Source organism: Calcarisporiella thermophila (genome assembly GCF_041956535.1).
Source record: "Calcarisporiella thermophila strain CBS 279.70 unplaced genomic scaffold VTP21scaffold_13, whole genome shotgun sequence".
NCBI lineage: Eukaryota > Fungi > Calcarisporiellomycota > Calcarisporiellomycetes > Calcarisporiellales > Calcarisporiellaceae > Calcarisporiella > Calcarisporiella thermophila.
Genome location: NW_027192203.1, coordinates 471,212 through 482,939, shown reverse-complemented (window position 1 = coordinate 482,939; position 11,728 = coordinate 471,212). Strand labels below are relative to the sequence as shown.

Below are 11,728 nucleotides of genomic sequence, written 5' to 3'. Positions count from 1 at the left end.
AAAGTTGATGTATTAATTGTGCCAAAGCATCTAGCATGTGCATAAATCTTAACATTTCTCATCAAATTTTTGCTTATAATAGAGAAAACCATTTATTTATACACATTAAGTTTTTAATGGAGACAAAATGAGAGTTATTCAATTTAAAATAGTTTGAAATATCCCTGTATTAATGGTGTACTACAGTTTTGAATTTTAAGGGGTAATTTTCTTTTAACTCATGATTCTCACACCAAGTCAATTTCCATAGAAAGAACTCATTCTATTGGTTAAAGAAAAGAAAACCTAAAGAGTTAAAATTTGCAGATGCTGACCTCCACCTCTTAATTTATCTAGCGGTATTAAAAAAGGTCCTGGGGGCGCTTTTTTTGCAAAGAATATCCGAGCCTCATTAGATTATAAATATAATGCCACATCATTCCCACTTCCAACTTAAGACAAACTCTTTGGTGAGTGGTATCGAAAGACCCTTGAATACGGCTGTTCCATCTTTGATATCCACCGTCGCCCCATTTACCAACTTCGAGTTCAATTGAATGTCCTTAACCCCCTTGTGTCCTTTCACCCCAAACACTACAATCTCGCCAATCTTATCTGTACCCTCACGTCGTTGGTAGCCATATTTACCATTACCCGATAGTCGAGCATCACTGTACTGGAATTTTATATCTGAATAATTGTCCTCTATTTTCTCACTCTGTCCATCGTCCAGATATACCCGACCAGTTGCTGCGATTTGCGAATCAGGAGCAATGAGAAGAATGAACTCATTTCTCCTCGTTGCCGCAGTCGTCATTTCCGGATGCTGTAAAGGCACGATTCTACCTCCACGTATATGAAGAGGTATCTTTTCAAGAGGTGCTTTGATTTTATGATATGATCCAGAGTCACGTTCCTCTATCTCCAGTGTGCGGGTATGGAAATCATACCACATGCCTCGAGGGAAATAGGCGCTTACACTTCGGGCCCCGGCATCAAGAGCCGGAGAGATAAGTATTGCATCGCCCAGCATTACCTGTCGATCTATCATAAGGGTTTCTGATTCATTAGGGAATTCGAAAAACAGCGGACGCCAGACAGTAGCGCCAAGAGTGTGAGCATCATAAAAGAGGGTGTATATATAGGGAAGCATAGAATATCGAATAAGAAGGGCCTCTATTAATGAAAAGAAATCAGTTAATACATGCAATTACTTGACTAAACAAATTCTAAACGTACCTCGAGATGCTTTTGCAACTGATGGCCAAACATAAGGATCTATGAACAATAATTATATTAGTTTGAGTATTTTCGTATCGAAAAAAAATTGATGTACATTGATCAGGTTCATTAATTGCATTGTGATTCCGAGAGAAAGGGAAGAATGCGCCAAGTTGCATCCAGCGAAGGCACAGCTCTTCGGTAACCTCTCCGATAAAACCTGCAATAGGATAGTTGGTGAGTGGAATCAATCATACATAGCAAATCCAACTATACTTACCGCATATATCGGTACCTAAACGATGGTAATAGGATAAAGCATATAATTAATGAGAAGCATTTCAATAGAATATAGGAAAAAAAAAGCAGAAAATGCACATACCAGTCAGAGGTATGCCAAAAAGTTGAAAGTTCAGTATTGCAGGTATCGACAGATAGAGGTGTAACCATTGTGACCAGTTGTCACCCGACCAGTGGGCAGCATACGATCCTGTCCCAGCAAATGTAGACCTTGTCAATATGAACGGGCGCTTCCCTTTGAAAACATTGCGTAATGCACGATCGGTCGCAATCGCCTCACTGTGGCCGTAGAGATTATGGACATTGTATTCTTTCAGGCCATTGGCGTGCACGGCTTTCACAGAGACAGTCTTTTGGTCGAGAGATGCTCGTTTACCTGCGTTATTGATACGATATGGAGGAGAAGATGCAGAGTCGGCTTGGAGTTTCCTTTTGTAATGAATTGGTGCACGAGCTTTGCCCGCTAGCACCTCCGTTTCAGTGACGTTGCACTCGCCATCGCACCAAGACGCAACCTCGTTCATATCAATCCAGAGTCCATCAAATTCTACCCTCTTTGAAAAATCACGGATATGTCTTTCCCACCATTCTGAAGTCTTTGGATTCAAAAAGTCGGGGAAAAGGGTGTATCCTGGCCAGACGTTCCCAACGATATTTTTTCCTTTTTCATTTTTTAAGAATATATCAAGTTGCACTCCTTCATCGTAAGGTAAATGTCCTCGTTCAATCTTGATTCCCGGATCGAGGATAATCACCATATGCTGATCATTCTTTTGTAACTCTTGAGTAAACGCACGCACTTTCCCCTCGGTGAAGTTAACAGGGTCTAAAGTAAAATCTTTCCAACCCTCCATATAGTCTATGTCCATCCAAATCGTGTCTAGGGGGATTTTCTCTTCTCGGAATCTACGAACCACAGTAGCCACCTCCTCTATATTTTTAAATCCGTAGCGACACTGATGGAAACCGAGCGACCAGAGTGGGGGCATTGCGGGACGACCGACCACTTCAGTGTATTGCTGGATAACGTCTGTAGGGGTTGGTCCCATTAAGATATAAAAGTCTAATACTCCGCCGAGAACTTTATAAGTTATCTTCCCGGGATTTAGAATTACATCCATCCCATTACTATTCCGCAAGAAAACACCATGCGCAGTCCCATTACGAACCTCCATGTAAAACGGATGGCTCCCGTAGACATTTTCGTCGATGGGCGTAGCAGCATCTCGCGCCCACATCGTCTGCAACGTTTGTTTAGGATCCCTACGGAATGCATGGACTACCTCACCCAAGCCGTAGATATGCGCCTCTTTAGGCAGAATGCTAGAGATTTCCAAGTATTCTTCCTCAAATACTAGAGAATCCATCCCCTTCACCTTAGTGTTTAGTAGCTCCTCTCCAGTACTCTTGCGCAGTACTCGGAAAGAAAATGGGTTCGACTCATGTGTGAAATCGTAAAGAGGATCACTGTCGAATGGCTGGTTGGAAGGGGGTGGCAAGAGAGAATCAGGGATCTCGTAGCGACCTTCTGCATAAATCTTGACATGCAAGCGAGAGGGCGTCTCGTGGGTGACCTTAAGCTGCAACTTTGGAAGATCCGGCCCATAGCGACCACATTCGCCGGAGAGGGTGAGACTAGCACTCATTTCCCGGCCGTTCTGCTTTGGTGATGAGAGCTGATATCCAGGACAGGGAGCTTTACGGAAATAGCAGTAGTTTGCCCCTTTAATATCTGTTTTAATTTTCAATAGATTCATATGAATAAGCCTTTGAAATAGAATAGCAAACACAGCGGAGAGGGGAGATAAATACCGGATTCTTGCCAGCAACAATTACGCCTTTCACATTCATCTTTTTTAATTCCAAACCACCCGCAGTCTTCTCTCCCTGCCTCTGTCACCGCACACGTATATTTCATATCCTTCCTATATAGACACCAAGGGGCGCCATCGCGATCTGTGGGCTGCCAGCAACACTGCCGTGCCAAACACTCTTCTTGTGTTATTCCAAAATACCCGCAATCTCCAGCCTCTGCCGAAGCTGGACAGGCTCCCTGGGAACGGAACATTGGGATCTCATTTCGGGATGAAGAGATTAGCGAAGAAAACGCCCCTAAAGACGGATTGGAGACTAGAAGAAGAATGACTATAGCAGTAAGCATGACAAAGATGTACCGGACCCTGCAAATGGAGCGAAGGCCCCTTTTTGCTTGTGCTAGCGTGAGAACGCACATTCTCAATACCCCTTCATCTAAGGTTAGCCTTTCAAAATTTTAATCGATTTTAATATACGTGATAAAGAAGATATTAAATAACTCCGCAATAATAGTGAAAATCACAGAGCTTGGAATTTAATCGGATAAGCAAAACAATAATTAAAAAATATACAAAAAAAAAGAGGACAACGTAAAAGGGAAAAGAAAAACCAGTGTTTCACTTCATCTAAATGCTGAATAATACGCGGTCATCTTTGTGGAGTATTTTGACAAAGCGTCTTTTACTCCGTCCTCTAACGCCAATTTGGAAAGCCTTTTGCCTAGGATGTCCAAGTCACTTGTAGCACCACTCGTAGATGTATTCCCATTCACTATTCCAATGAGGTGGTCGATCTTTGCGCTCTTATAATCAACGCGCATTTCGAGGTATGGATAGAGAAGCTGCTGATCAATACGAGCCAGGTATCCTTCAGAAAGGATGGATTTGAGAATCTCAGGCCGAACGATAAAGAGGTTACCCAGTTGGCGAAGCATTTCAAAGCGCTCATTTAGTTGGGCAAGCTTGAACACATGTATAACTTCCTGGTATTTTACGATATCTCTACAAATAATAAGAAGATTAGATAATTAATATACAGGGTGAAAAAAATAAACGCAGTGAGCATCACTTTGTAAGTATTAGACCGCCCGCGGCACTCACGTAAAACTTCTTCAAATGCTCCAGCAAAATACTAAGAAGAAATGAGCATTAGCTCGAAATCCAATAGAACACGTAGAAGCCATTCCAAGAAGATTGAGCACCACCTACCTATGAAAGCTTATTCCAACTTCCAGGAAAAATGCCTCAAGATTCTTTCCCTCAAGGCACTGTGTAATGTTGCTATGAATCTTTTTAAGAAACTCGACGCAATTAGTGCACGGCTGTTAATGGAATGGACTATTGATCAGCATATTGAATACTATAAGAACAATAGAGACTGTAAAAAAATCACCTGGGTAGCTAAGCTCATAATCAAAGCATCCTCGTCTTTTGGTCGGAAATCGTTTTTCTTTTGCTTTGATAGCAAAAAGCTTAGATGAGCAGTAATAGCTAAAGAACATATGCAAAAGAGTCAGTAGATGCGAGAGAGCGGCGGGCCAATAATCGCTACCGACCATCGATGGTCTTTTGCACCACCTGATTTGCTTTGTCTTCAATCTTCGACATCAACTCGTTCTTATCTTTTACTACCTCGCGATGCGTAATCGGAGATGCGATCACCAGGGGTAACTAAGGTAATGCAAAGAGAACGTGAATATAAAATACCGAAGAAAAATAGGAAAAAAACAGAATGGCCTATTTACAATGGCTGCCTTAAAGTGGCTCTGTAATAGGCGCAAAACATCGTTGGTTCTATTCACAACCAGCATTCCTCTAAATTCGGGCTCTGTCTTCGTGTCTAGCGCAGCCAACTCATCCAATGCGCCGTCAAGCGCGGCCTCTACATAGCGCGTGACTGCATACTCCAATAGTGTCTTAAAAAGTAGCCCAGCAACTCGCGGCTGATCGCTTTCGGACGTGAGCTCAATGGATCGAGCCACTGCTTCCGCGTGTATGTTAAGAATGTGCAAGATGATCTCTGTGGAAGGCAATCCTGCCTCCTCTTCGTCTGAAATCGAGCTTCCATTAGTCGCTCCGTTCACAGGTGATTGCATTTCAGTATCCGATTTGTTTGGGGAAGCAGTCGATGAAATCTGGTTAAAAGTACGAGCAAACATACCGCCCGTTTTGGTTTTCAGTTTTCGCTGCGCTTGTGCCGAGAAAAATTTGGCCAAGAGATTTTCAAAGAGTCCAGATAGAGATCCACGCTCCTTGTTCAAATAGTTGTCACCCTCAGTGTAAGGGACGAAAAGATCTTCCTTACACCGTAAAAGAGTAGTAGAAAGAGGGGCGGACGAGCTACCGTCTCCTAGTCTAGGGCCTGATGAAGATACTTCAGCCGATGTTGAGGTGATATCAGTTACTTTAACAAGAGTATCAAGAGAACTTAGGTTCTGAATGAGAGCTTTCGTGCTAGCATGCGCGGCTGCTAGAGTACGAAGATAGGCGAGGAGCGAATGCGATTCAGCATGTTTGAGTAAGCTCTCGAGATAGCTTTGAATTGGTTGGGCAAATATGCGTTGTAGAAATACGCTCATTACTTGGGCCGGTCGAGGAAATACCGCAACAATAATATCTGCTTCCCGACAGATTGTCCTATGAACAGTATCATAAAGTGTGACGAGGCCATCGTCGGGAGGAGGCAGCTCCATCGAAGGGGATTCAAGTCCTTGAACACTAATGAATTAATAGATTCAGATAAAATAAATATTAATGAAGGATGCTAATTTGAATTTACAATTTTGGCGGTAGATCGGAATTTGCTTTGTAAAGCACAGCATTTGACATAAAAAACTCGTGCTGATTCACATAAATTTGTATACATGAGCGACCTCCATTAAATTCTTGTAGTGTTCTCGCACAGTGCTATTGAATAGACTAGTATCAGCGCAATAAATTAAAACCCATCAGGATATTCACTTAAACTTACAGCCATAATCTTAGCATCTCCGCGACGATAAGCTCGATCAAAGTCCTCCAGCAGATCCTTCTCTAACACTTCGCAGAATTTCTCGATAGCAGATTTTGTCTAAATGATTCGTTAATTTGCATACAGTATTGAGAAAACATAGATAGGAAGTAATTTGTCGAAAAATAATGTACTTTGCCATCGGCCCCGACATCTTTCGAAATAACATTTAATCTCCTAGCAATTATAGCTGCCTTGCGCTGACCATCCGGCCCACTTCCCATTCGCAACTGTTCCAATCTTTTCGACCCTCCTCGCATGAAATCAGTATAGTACTCTAACACCTCTCGTGCTTCTGAGGCTCTTGTCCTCTGCTTATCCAAGGTTTCAAGTTGTTCTCCAATGCGGATTGCCGTTTTCCCCACCTCATTGATACGTGTTTCGAGATTCTCAAAGGAACGATACACGTCCTGAAAAAGCGAGTTGAGTTCCCCAAGTCGTTTTTTATGAGAAGTCTCAGCTAGTTGTGCGCTCCCTTCAATCTCATCACACTTGTCACGGACATGAACACGCAAGCTCTCCAGACGATTGACTGCAGCTTCGAAAGTTCGAATTAGGGGCTTTGGATCGAATGCTATGCATATGAGAATTATTACATATAAACTGATGTGTCATTCAATACTAAATATGCGCTATTCATTTACCTCTCTTTTCGCCATCGGAACCACTCAAAATAGCACTTGATAAATTTTCAATAAATTCCTTGGTCGTAAAATCTTTTTTCTAGTCAGGAGGATTAGAATTAAATAATCCAGAGTAACTGTGGCAATTGAGGAAGCAAGGTTACTACTTGATGATTCTTACCTTGAATTCATCGATGGAAAGTAGATCTTGTACTTCTGGATTTAATTCATAGAGATTAGGAGTTGTCGGAAATCGATCGCGAGACATGGCAACAAGCTTAACAGTGTATAAAGCTTAGGTACACAGTCTCTTTCCCTAATTATATTTTCCCACTATAATGATGGATGTGCGTGAATACATTAAAAACCAACTATCTTGTTCTCAATTATGTGACGTTTAATTTCTTATATATTTGAATTGCCCTTCTAGTACAAGATATTACGTTTTTTACCATAATGGCAGTTGTGTTAGCGGACAGTAACCTTGAAGATATCCTTCGTCGATTAACACAAGATCCTTCTGAAAGTGACGAATTCCTTTCTTCGTCTGCTTTTGAGGATGTCCTTTTGCAAGCAGGCGAAAGATTACTTATTCCGTATTCCTCTAACACTTCGAATTTCAAAGATACACTATCGTTTCTGGTCATCAGTAAATGCCTCGAGTCTGCTACAGCGCCTACGACCCGTGTCGAATCAATAATTACGCGACTTTCTGCATCCACAAAGCTTCATGATCGCAAACTAGCTGCTGCATGCCATTTGGTCATTTTTCGGACGCGTGGAGATGTTGGAGAGAGCATCTTAATGAAAGAGGGGTTTTTACAGGAACTAATGGATGGTTTAGAGGATGAACCCACCGAACTCCAGGTGGTGATCAGTGAGTTAATAGCTGAGGCCTGTTCGAGTCAAAAATGTCGTGCCACCATTTATACGTACTGTTCAAACTACCTTGACATTGTGATGAAACAAAAAAGCGCTGATCCACGACTCCGCTCTGCTGCCGCAATAGCATCGATAAAAGTAAGAATGAACCCACAAAACCAAGGGGGAGAGAGTACAATAAATGAAGTATCTGATAGGAATGATGATACCGAGTTCCTTGCCATGTTCCGTGAGATGATCATATCAGATTCTTCAGCATCAACTCTACTTAATGCTATCGAAGGCCTATCCTATTCAAGTCTTCAGCCAGATGTGAAAGAAAAACTAGTACAGGACGAGGCGCTTTTGAAGGCAATATTTAACCTAGCAAAGAAGGCCTTAGGTTCAGGCGACGAGCAGAACGGCCCGCTACAGTATGGAGTGGCAATAATTATTCAGAATTTGGTAGCATATCGCCCAAGATTGACGGAGGAGCAGCAACAAATGCAGAAGCTTAGCAGAATGGTTGCAATGAAGCAACGGCAAAAAGAAGGAAAAACAGATAAAGCCAATGATACGGACACTGATAGTAGAGAAGAAGACGTGAATGTTGAAAAGCGCATAGCGCAGGTAACAAAATTGGGTGGAATCACAGCACTGGTACAGCTTGCAAAAAGTACGAGCCAGAATGTAAAGCAAATGGTGGCCCTTGCATTACTTCACATCTCCACCCCGCAATCAGAACGTGGGCAGATTATTCAGCAAGGAGGAATACGGGCACTTATTTCCCTTCTTCAGGGAAACACAAAGGAGGGACAGCAATACGCTGCCCACGCGCTTGCCAAAATTACGATTACAACCGACCCACGCCTTGCTTTTCGGCAAGGCAATATTAGCGACATGGTGCGTCCTTTCATCGAGCTGCTAAAGGGAGAAGACGGATTACGCCAGTTCGAAGGTTTGATGGCCTTAACCAACCTGTGCTCTGTCGACGATGCTGCACGCGAAAGGGTAGTGCAACTTGAAGCTATTGGGCATATTGAACAACTTCAAATCTCGGATAATACGCTGATTAGGAGGGCAGCCACTGAGTGCCTTTGCAACTTAATGTTTTGTGAGGCAGTTTTCGCACGCTATGTGAACGCCAACCGTATTCATCTTCTCCTTGCTCTCTCGGATGTAGAGGATTTCGAAACACGTCGGGCAGCATCCGGTGCGCTAGCCATTCTGTCCAATGCTCCTGAGGTGTGCAAGTTAATAGCCGACAATAAACGAGGGTTCGAAGTACTCTCTGCTTTGGTGGAGGAGGAATCTCCTGAAGCGCAGCATCGGGGAGCAGAATGTTTAAAGAATATGGCCTCCTGCGATAATAAAGAGATAGCTGAAAAAATGGTGAAGGCGGGGATAGTGGAAAAACTTGCACAGCTGGCGCGCAAATCGCGAGTTGAGCCCATAGTGCGTTGTGCACTAGAAGCAGTGAAGGCAATTCATAACAGCGGGGTATTGTCTACCTAAGTTGTCCTTGATTACTGGCGTCGTGTACATATTAATGATTCCGTACTGCTGACTCATTCTTAGTGGAATAAATCTGAGCATTTTTTTTTCCTTCCAGGCCTGCAAAGAAAATGATATATATATATCGATGAAAAACCAATAGAATTTATATAAAATAATTATAATAATTTCGAAAATAGAAAGGCGCATTAAAACCTATATATGAATATATAGGGCAGCATAAAACGGAAATGCAATGAGTAAGAAATCATAAAAAGAGCTGAGTAAAAGAGAGGAGGGAAACACAATATTTGCATTTTAGAAAGGAAAACTGATCAAGAAAAAAGAGTATAGGGAACTTTTTACACTCATAAATATACAAAAACGAAAAAAAAAAATCATCTGCCTAAACTCGCAGTAGCTTCTTTTTTCTATATATGATAATATAAATAGGAGCAAAAAAAAAAATTAATATAAAATATAAGAAGATAATAGATTGATATCATTTCATATGCTCAAAATAAGTAGTTGGGCTGACTTAGGGAGCAGTCAATGGAGCAGAGAGGAAACTGAAAGAAGGATTCAAGGGGAGAGGATTCTCTGCCCTACGGATAGGAGAGGGTGCGATGGGTAGAGGTGTAAGATGGTGCAAAAATACATGATTTGGAGCAATTTCTTCCGTTTTCATACGCCAGGAGCAACCGTGAGCTCGTTGAGGCTGGAGCAAAGGCTCGGTGATGGGATCTTCATCGCCAGGCTCAGAAGAAAGAGAAGAGCGAGACATTATCTCAGCAAACTCACGGTTAGCAATATCCCAGACGTCATCATCCGAATTTTCTCTGATGAAACAAAGGGAGTACATATGTATTAGAAATTCAGGTTGAAGCGAGTAATAATGCGTAGGATGAATATTGAGGCATTCACATACCTGATAATCTCAGGCTCTTTGTAAAGCTCCGAGTTACCATCCACACAGAAATTGCACGAGAGAAGTCGTTTAGGGACAGGAGTGATGATGGAGTGGGAATTATCAAGCATGCTCATAGTTGTATTGTATATAATTAGAGATATTTACAAGAGTGAGGTGGAATATTTCCCTCGAAGGATTATTATTAACTGTAGAAGATGGCGAAGGAAAAGAGGAATGATAAAAATAAGAGAAAAGAGGAGCCACAAAAAGAGATGAGAGGGGTTTTTGCATTATCGATAAAAGGTAGAAAAAAGCGCCTTAATAAGGTTAGGTTAGAAGGCGAGACTACGTCACACAAATTTTCCGTTCTCCGGCGAAGGAAAAGCAACTGTAAGAAGACAAAGAAATCGACGAAAAAAAAATCTCCTTTACTCAAACCTCTTTTCGTCCATTTTTTATCTTTTCAATAGCATATATATTTATATAAAAAATATATACTATTTCGTCTGTTAATAATTTATTAGAAATCAAGAGAAAGTAACCTACGCGATGCAAGCAATCAAGTGTGTCGTGGTTGGAGATGGGTGAGTAAAGTTTGACATGAAAATATTCCGTGATGATCATCTACCTTGCTCTATTGCTAATTTCATCTCATCCGTCCCCTCTAGTGCCGTTGGCAAAACGTGTCTACTTATCAGCTACACAACTAATGCCTTTCCTGGCGAGTACATCCCCACTGTGTAAGGATTATCCCTGCCGTTTTTTTTTTCTCGACATTTCCTGATGTTCGGATTTATTTTTCATCGCACAGGTTCGATAATTATTCCGCCAATGTGATGGTCGACGGAAAGCCTATCAACCTCGGCTTGTGGGATACTGCAGGCAATTATTTAGTTTTTCCATCTGGTCATTTTGTGCTATACTAGATGATTATTTTTTCAATCCAACAGGTCAAGAAGATTACGACCGTCTTCGACCGCTCTCGTACCCGCAGACAGACGTGTTCTTGATCTGCTTCTCTCTTGTAAGCCCCCCTTCATTTGAAAACGTCAGGACAAAGGTAAAGTATAAGCAGAAATAGACCTGTCCCAGAGGCATTTTTCCATATTAACGCGCAAACATCAACGATATTAGTGGTTCCCCGAAATCTCGCACCATGCGCCTAAAACCCCCATGATCCTTGTAGGAACAAAGCTTGATTTGCGTGAAGATCGCGAAACAATCGAGAAATTGCGAGAGAAGCGCATGGCTCCCATCACCTACCCTCAAGGCCTTCAGATGGCCAAGGACATTGGTGCAGTCAGGTATTTGGAATGCTCCGCGTTAACTCAAAAGGGGCTGAAAAACGTTTTCGACGAGGCGATCCGAGCGGTTTTATGCCCACAGCGACCCGCGAAGAAGCAAAAGAAATGCGTTATTATGTAAAAGTTATAATTCACCATTTAATGAATTTTTTTTCTATCTGTTGTTTTTCCTTTGTTTAGCATTGAAGAATAGAAAAGAGTATATTCGTTTA

At 41.9% G+C, this 11,728-nt stretch overlaps 5 protein-coding genes across 5 annotated transcripts; 2 read left to right on the top strand and 3 right to left on the bottom strand.

Annotated features, from left to right (window-relative positions):
* Window positions 1-415: 415 nt before the first annotated feature.
* Window positions 416-3,568, bottom strand: VTP21DRAFT_2115 (uncharacterized protein; the record flags this gene model as incomplete). Its single annotated transcript, XM_069392275.1, has 6 exons — window positions 416-1,155; window positions 1,219-1,257; window positions 1,316-1,420; window positions 1,481-1,495; window positions 1,583-3,232; window positions 3,313-3,568. The coding sequence occupies 6 exons, from the start codon at window positions 3,566-3,568 to the stop codon at window positions 416-418; spliced, it is 2,805 nt and encodes a 934-aa protein (XP_069250692.1).
* A 369-nt stretch (window positions 3,569-3,937) lies between these two features.
* On the bottom strand, window positions 3,938-7,215 carry VTP21DRAFT_2114 (uncharacterized protein; the record flags this gene model as incomplete). The annotated part of the gene is made up of 11 exons (XM_069392274.1): window positions 3,938-4,316; window positions 4,384-4,446; window positions 4,524-4,636; window positions 4,708-4,805; window positions 4,871-4,985; window positions 5,060-6,032; window positions 6,094-6,221; window positions 6,286-6,384; window positions 6,459-6,898; window positions 6,969-7,047; window positions 7,129-7,215. The coding sequence occupies 11 exons, from the start codon at window positions 7,213-7,215 to the stop codon at window positions 3,938-3,940; spliced, it is 2,574 nt and encodes an 857-aa protein (XP_069250691.1).
* A 188-nt stretch (window positions 7,216-7,403) lies between these two features.
* VTP21DRAFT_2113 (uncharacterized protein) lies at window positions 7,404-9,323 on the top strand (the record flags this gene model as incomplete). Its single annotated transcript, XM_069392273.1, has 1 exon — window positions 7,404-9,323. One exon carries the CDS (start codon window positions 7,404-7,406, stop codon window positions 9,321-9,323), a length of 1,920 nt encoding a protein of 639 aa, XP_069250690.1.
* A 517-nt stretch (window positions 9,324-9,840) lies between these two features.
* On the bottom strand, window positions 9,841-10,346 carry VTP21DRAFT_2112 (uncharacterized protein; the record flags this gene model as incomplete). Its single annotated transcript, XM_069392272.1, has 2 exons — window positions 9,841-10,141; window positions 10,231-10,346. The coding sequence occupies 2 exons, from the start codon at window positions 10,344-10,346 to the stop codon at window positions 9,841-9,843; spliced, it is 417 nt and encodes a 138-aa protein (XP_069250689.1).
* A 415-nt stretch (window positions 10,347-10,761) lies between these two features.
* On the top strand, window positions 10,762-11,637 carry VTP21DRAFT_2111 (uncharacterized protein; the record flags this gene model as incomplete). The annotated part of the gene is made up of 5 exons (XM_069392271.1): window positions 10,762-10,796; window positions 10,881-10,952; window positions 11,024-11,094; window positions 11,163-11,272; window positions 11,347-11,637. The coding sequence occupies 5 exons, from the start codon at window positions 10,762-10,764 to the stop codon at window positions 11,635-11,637; spliced, it is 579 nt and encodes a 192-aa protein (XP_069250688.1).
* Between the last annotated feature and the right edge of the window lie 91 nt (window positions 11,638-11,728).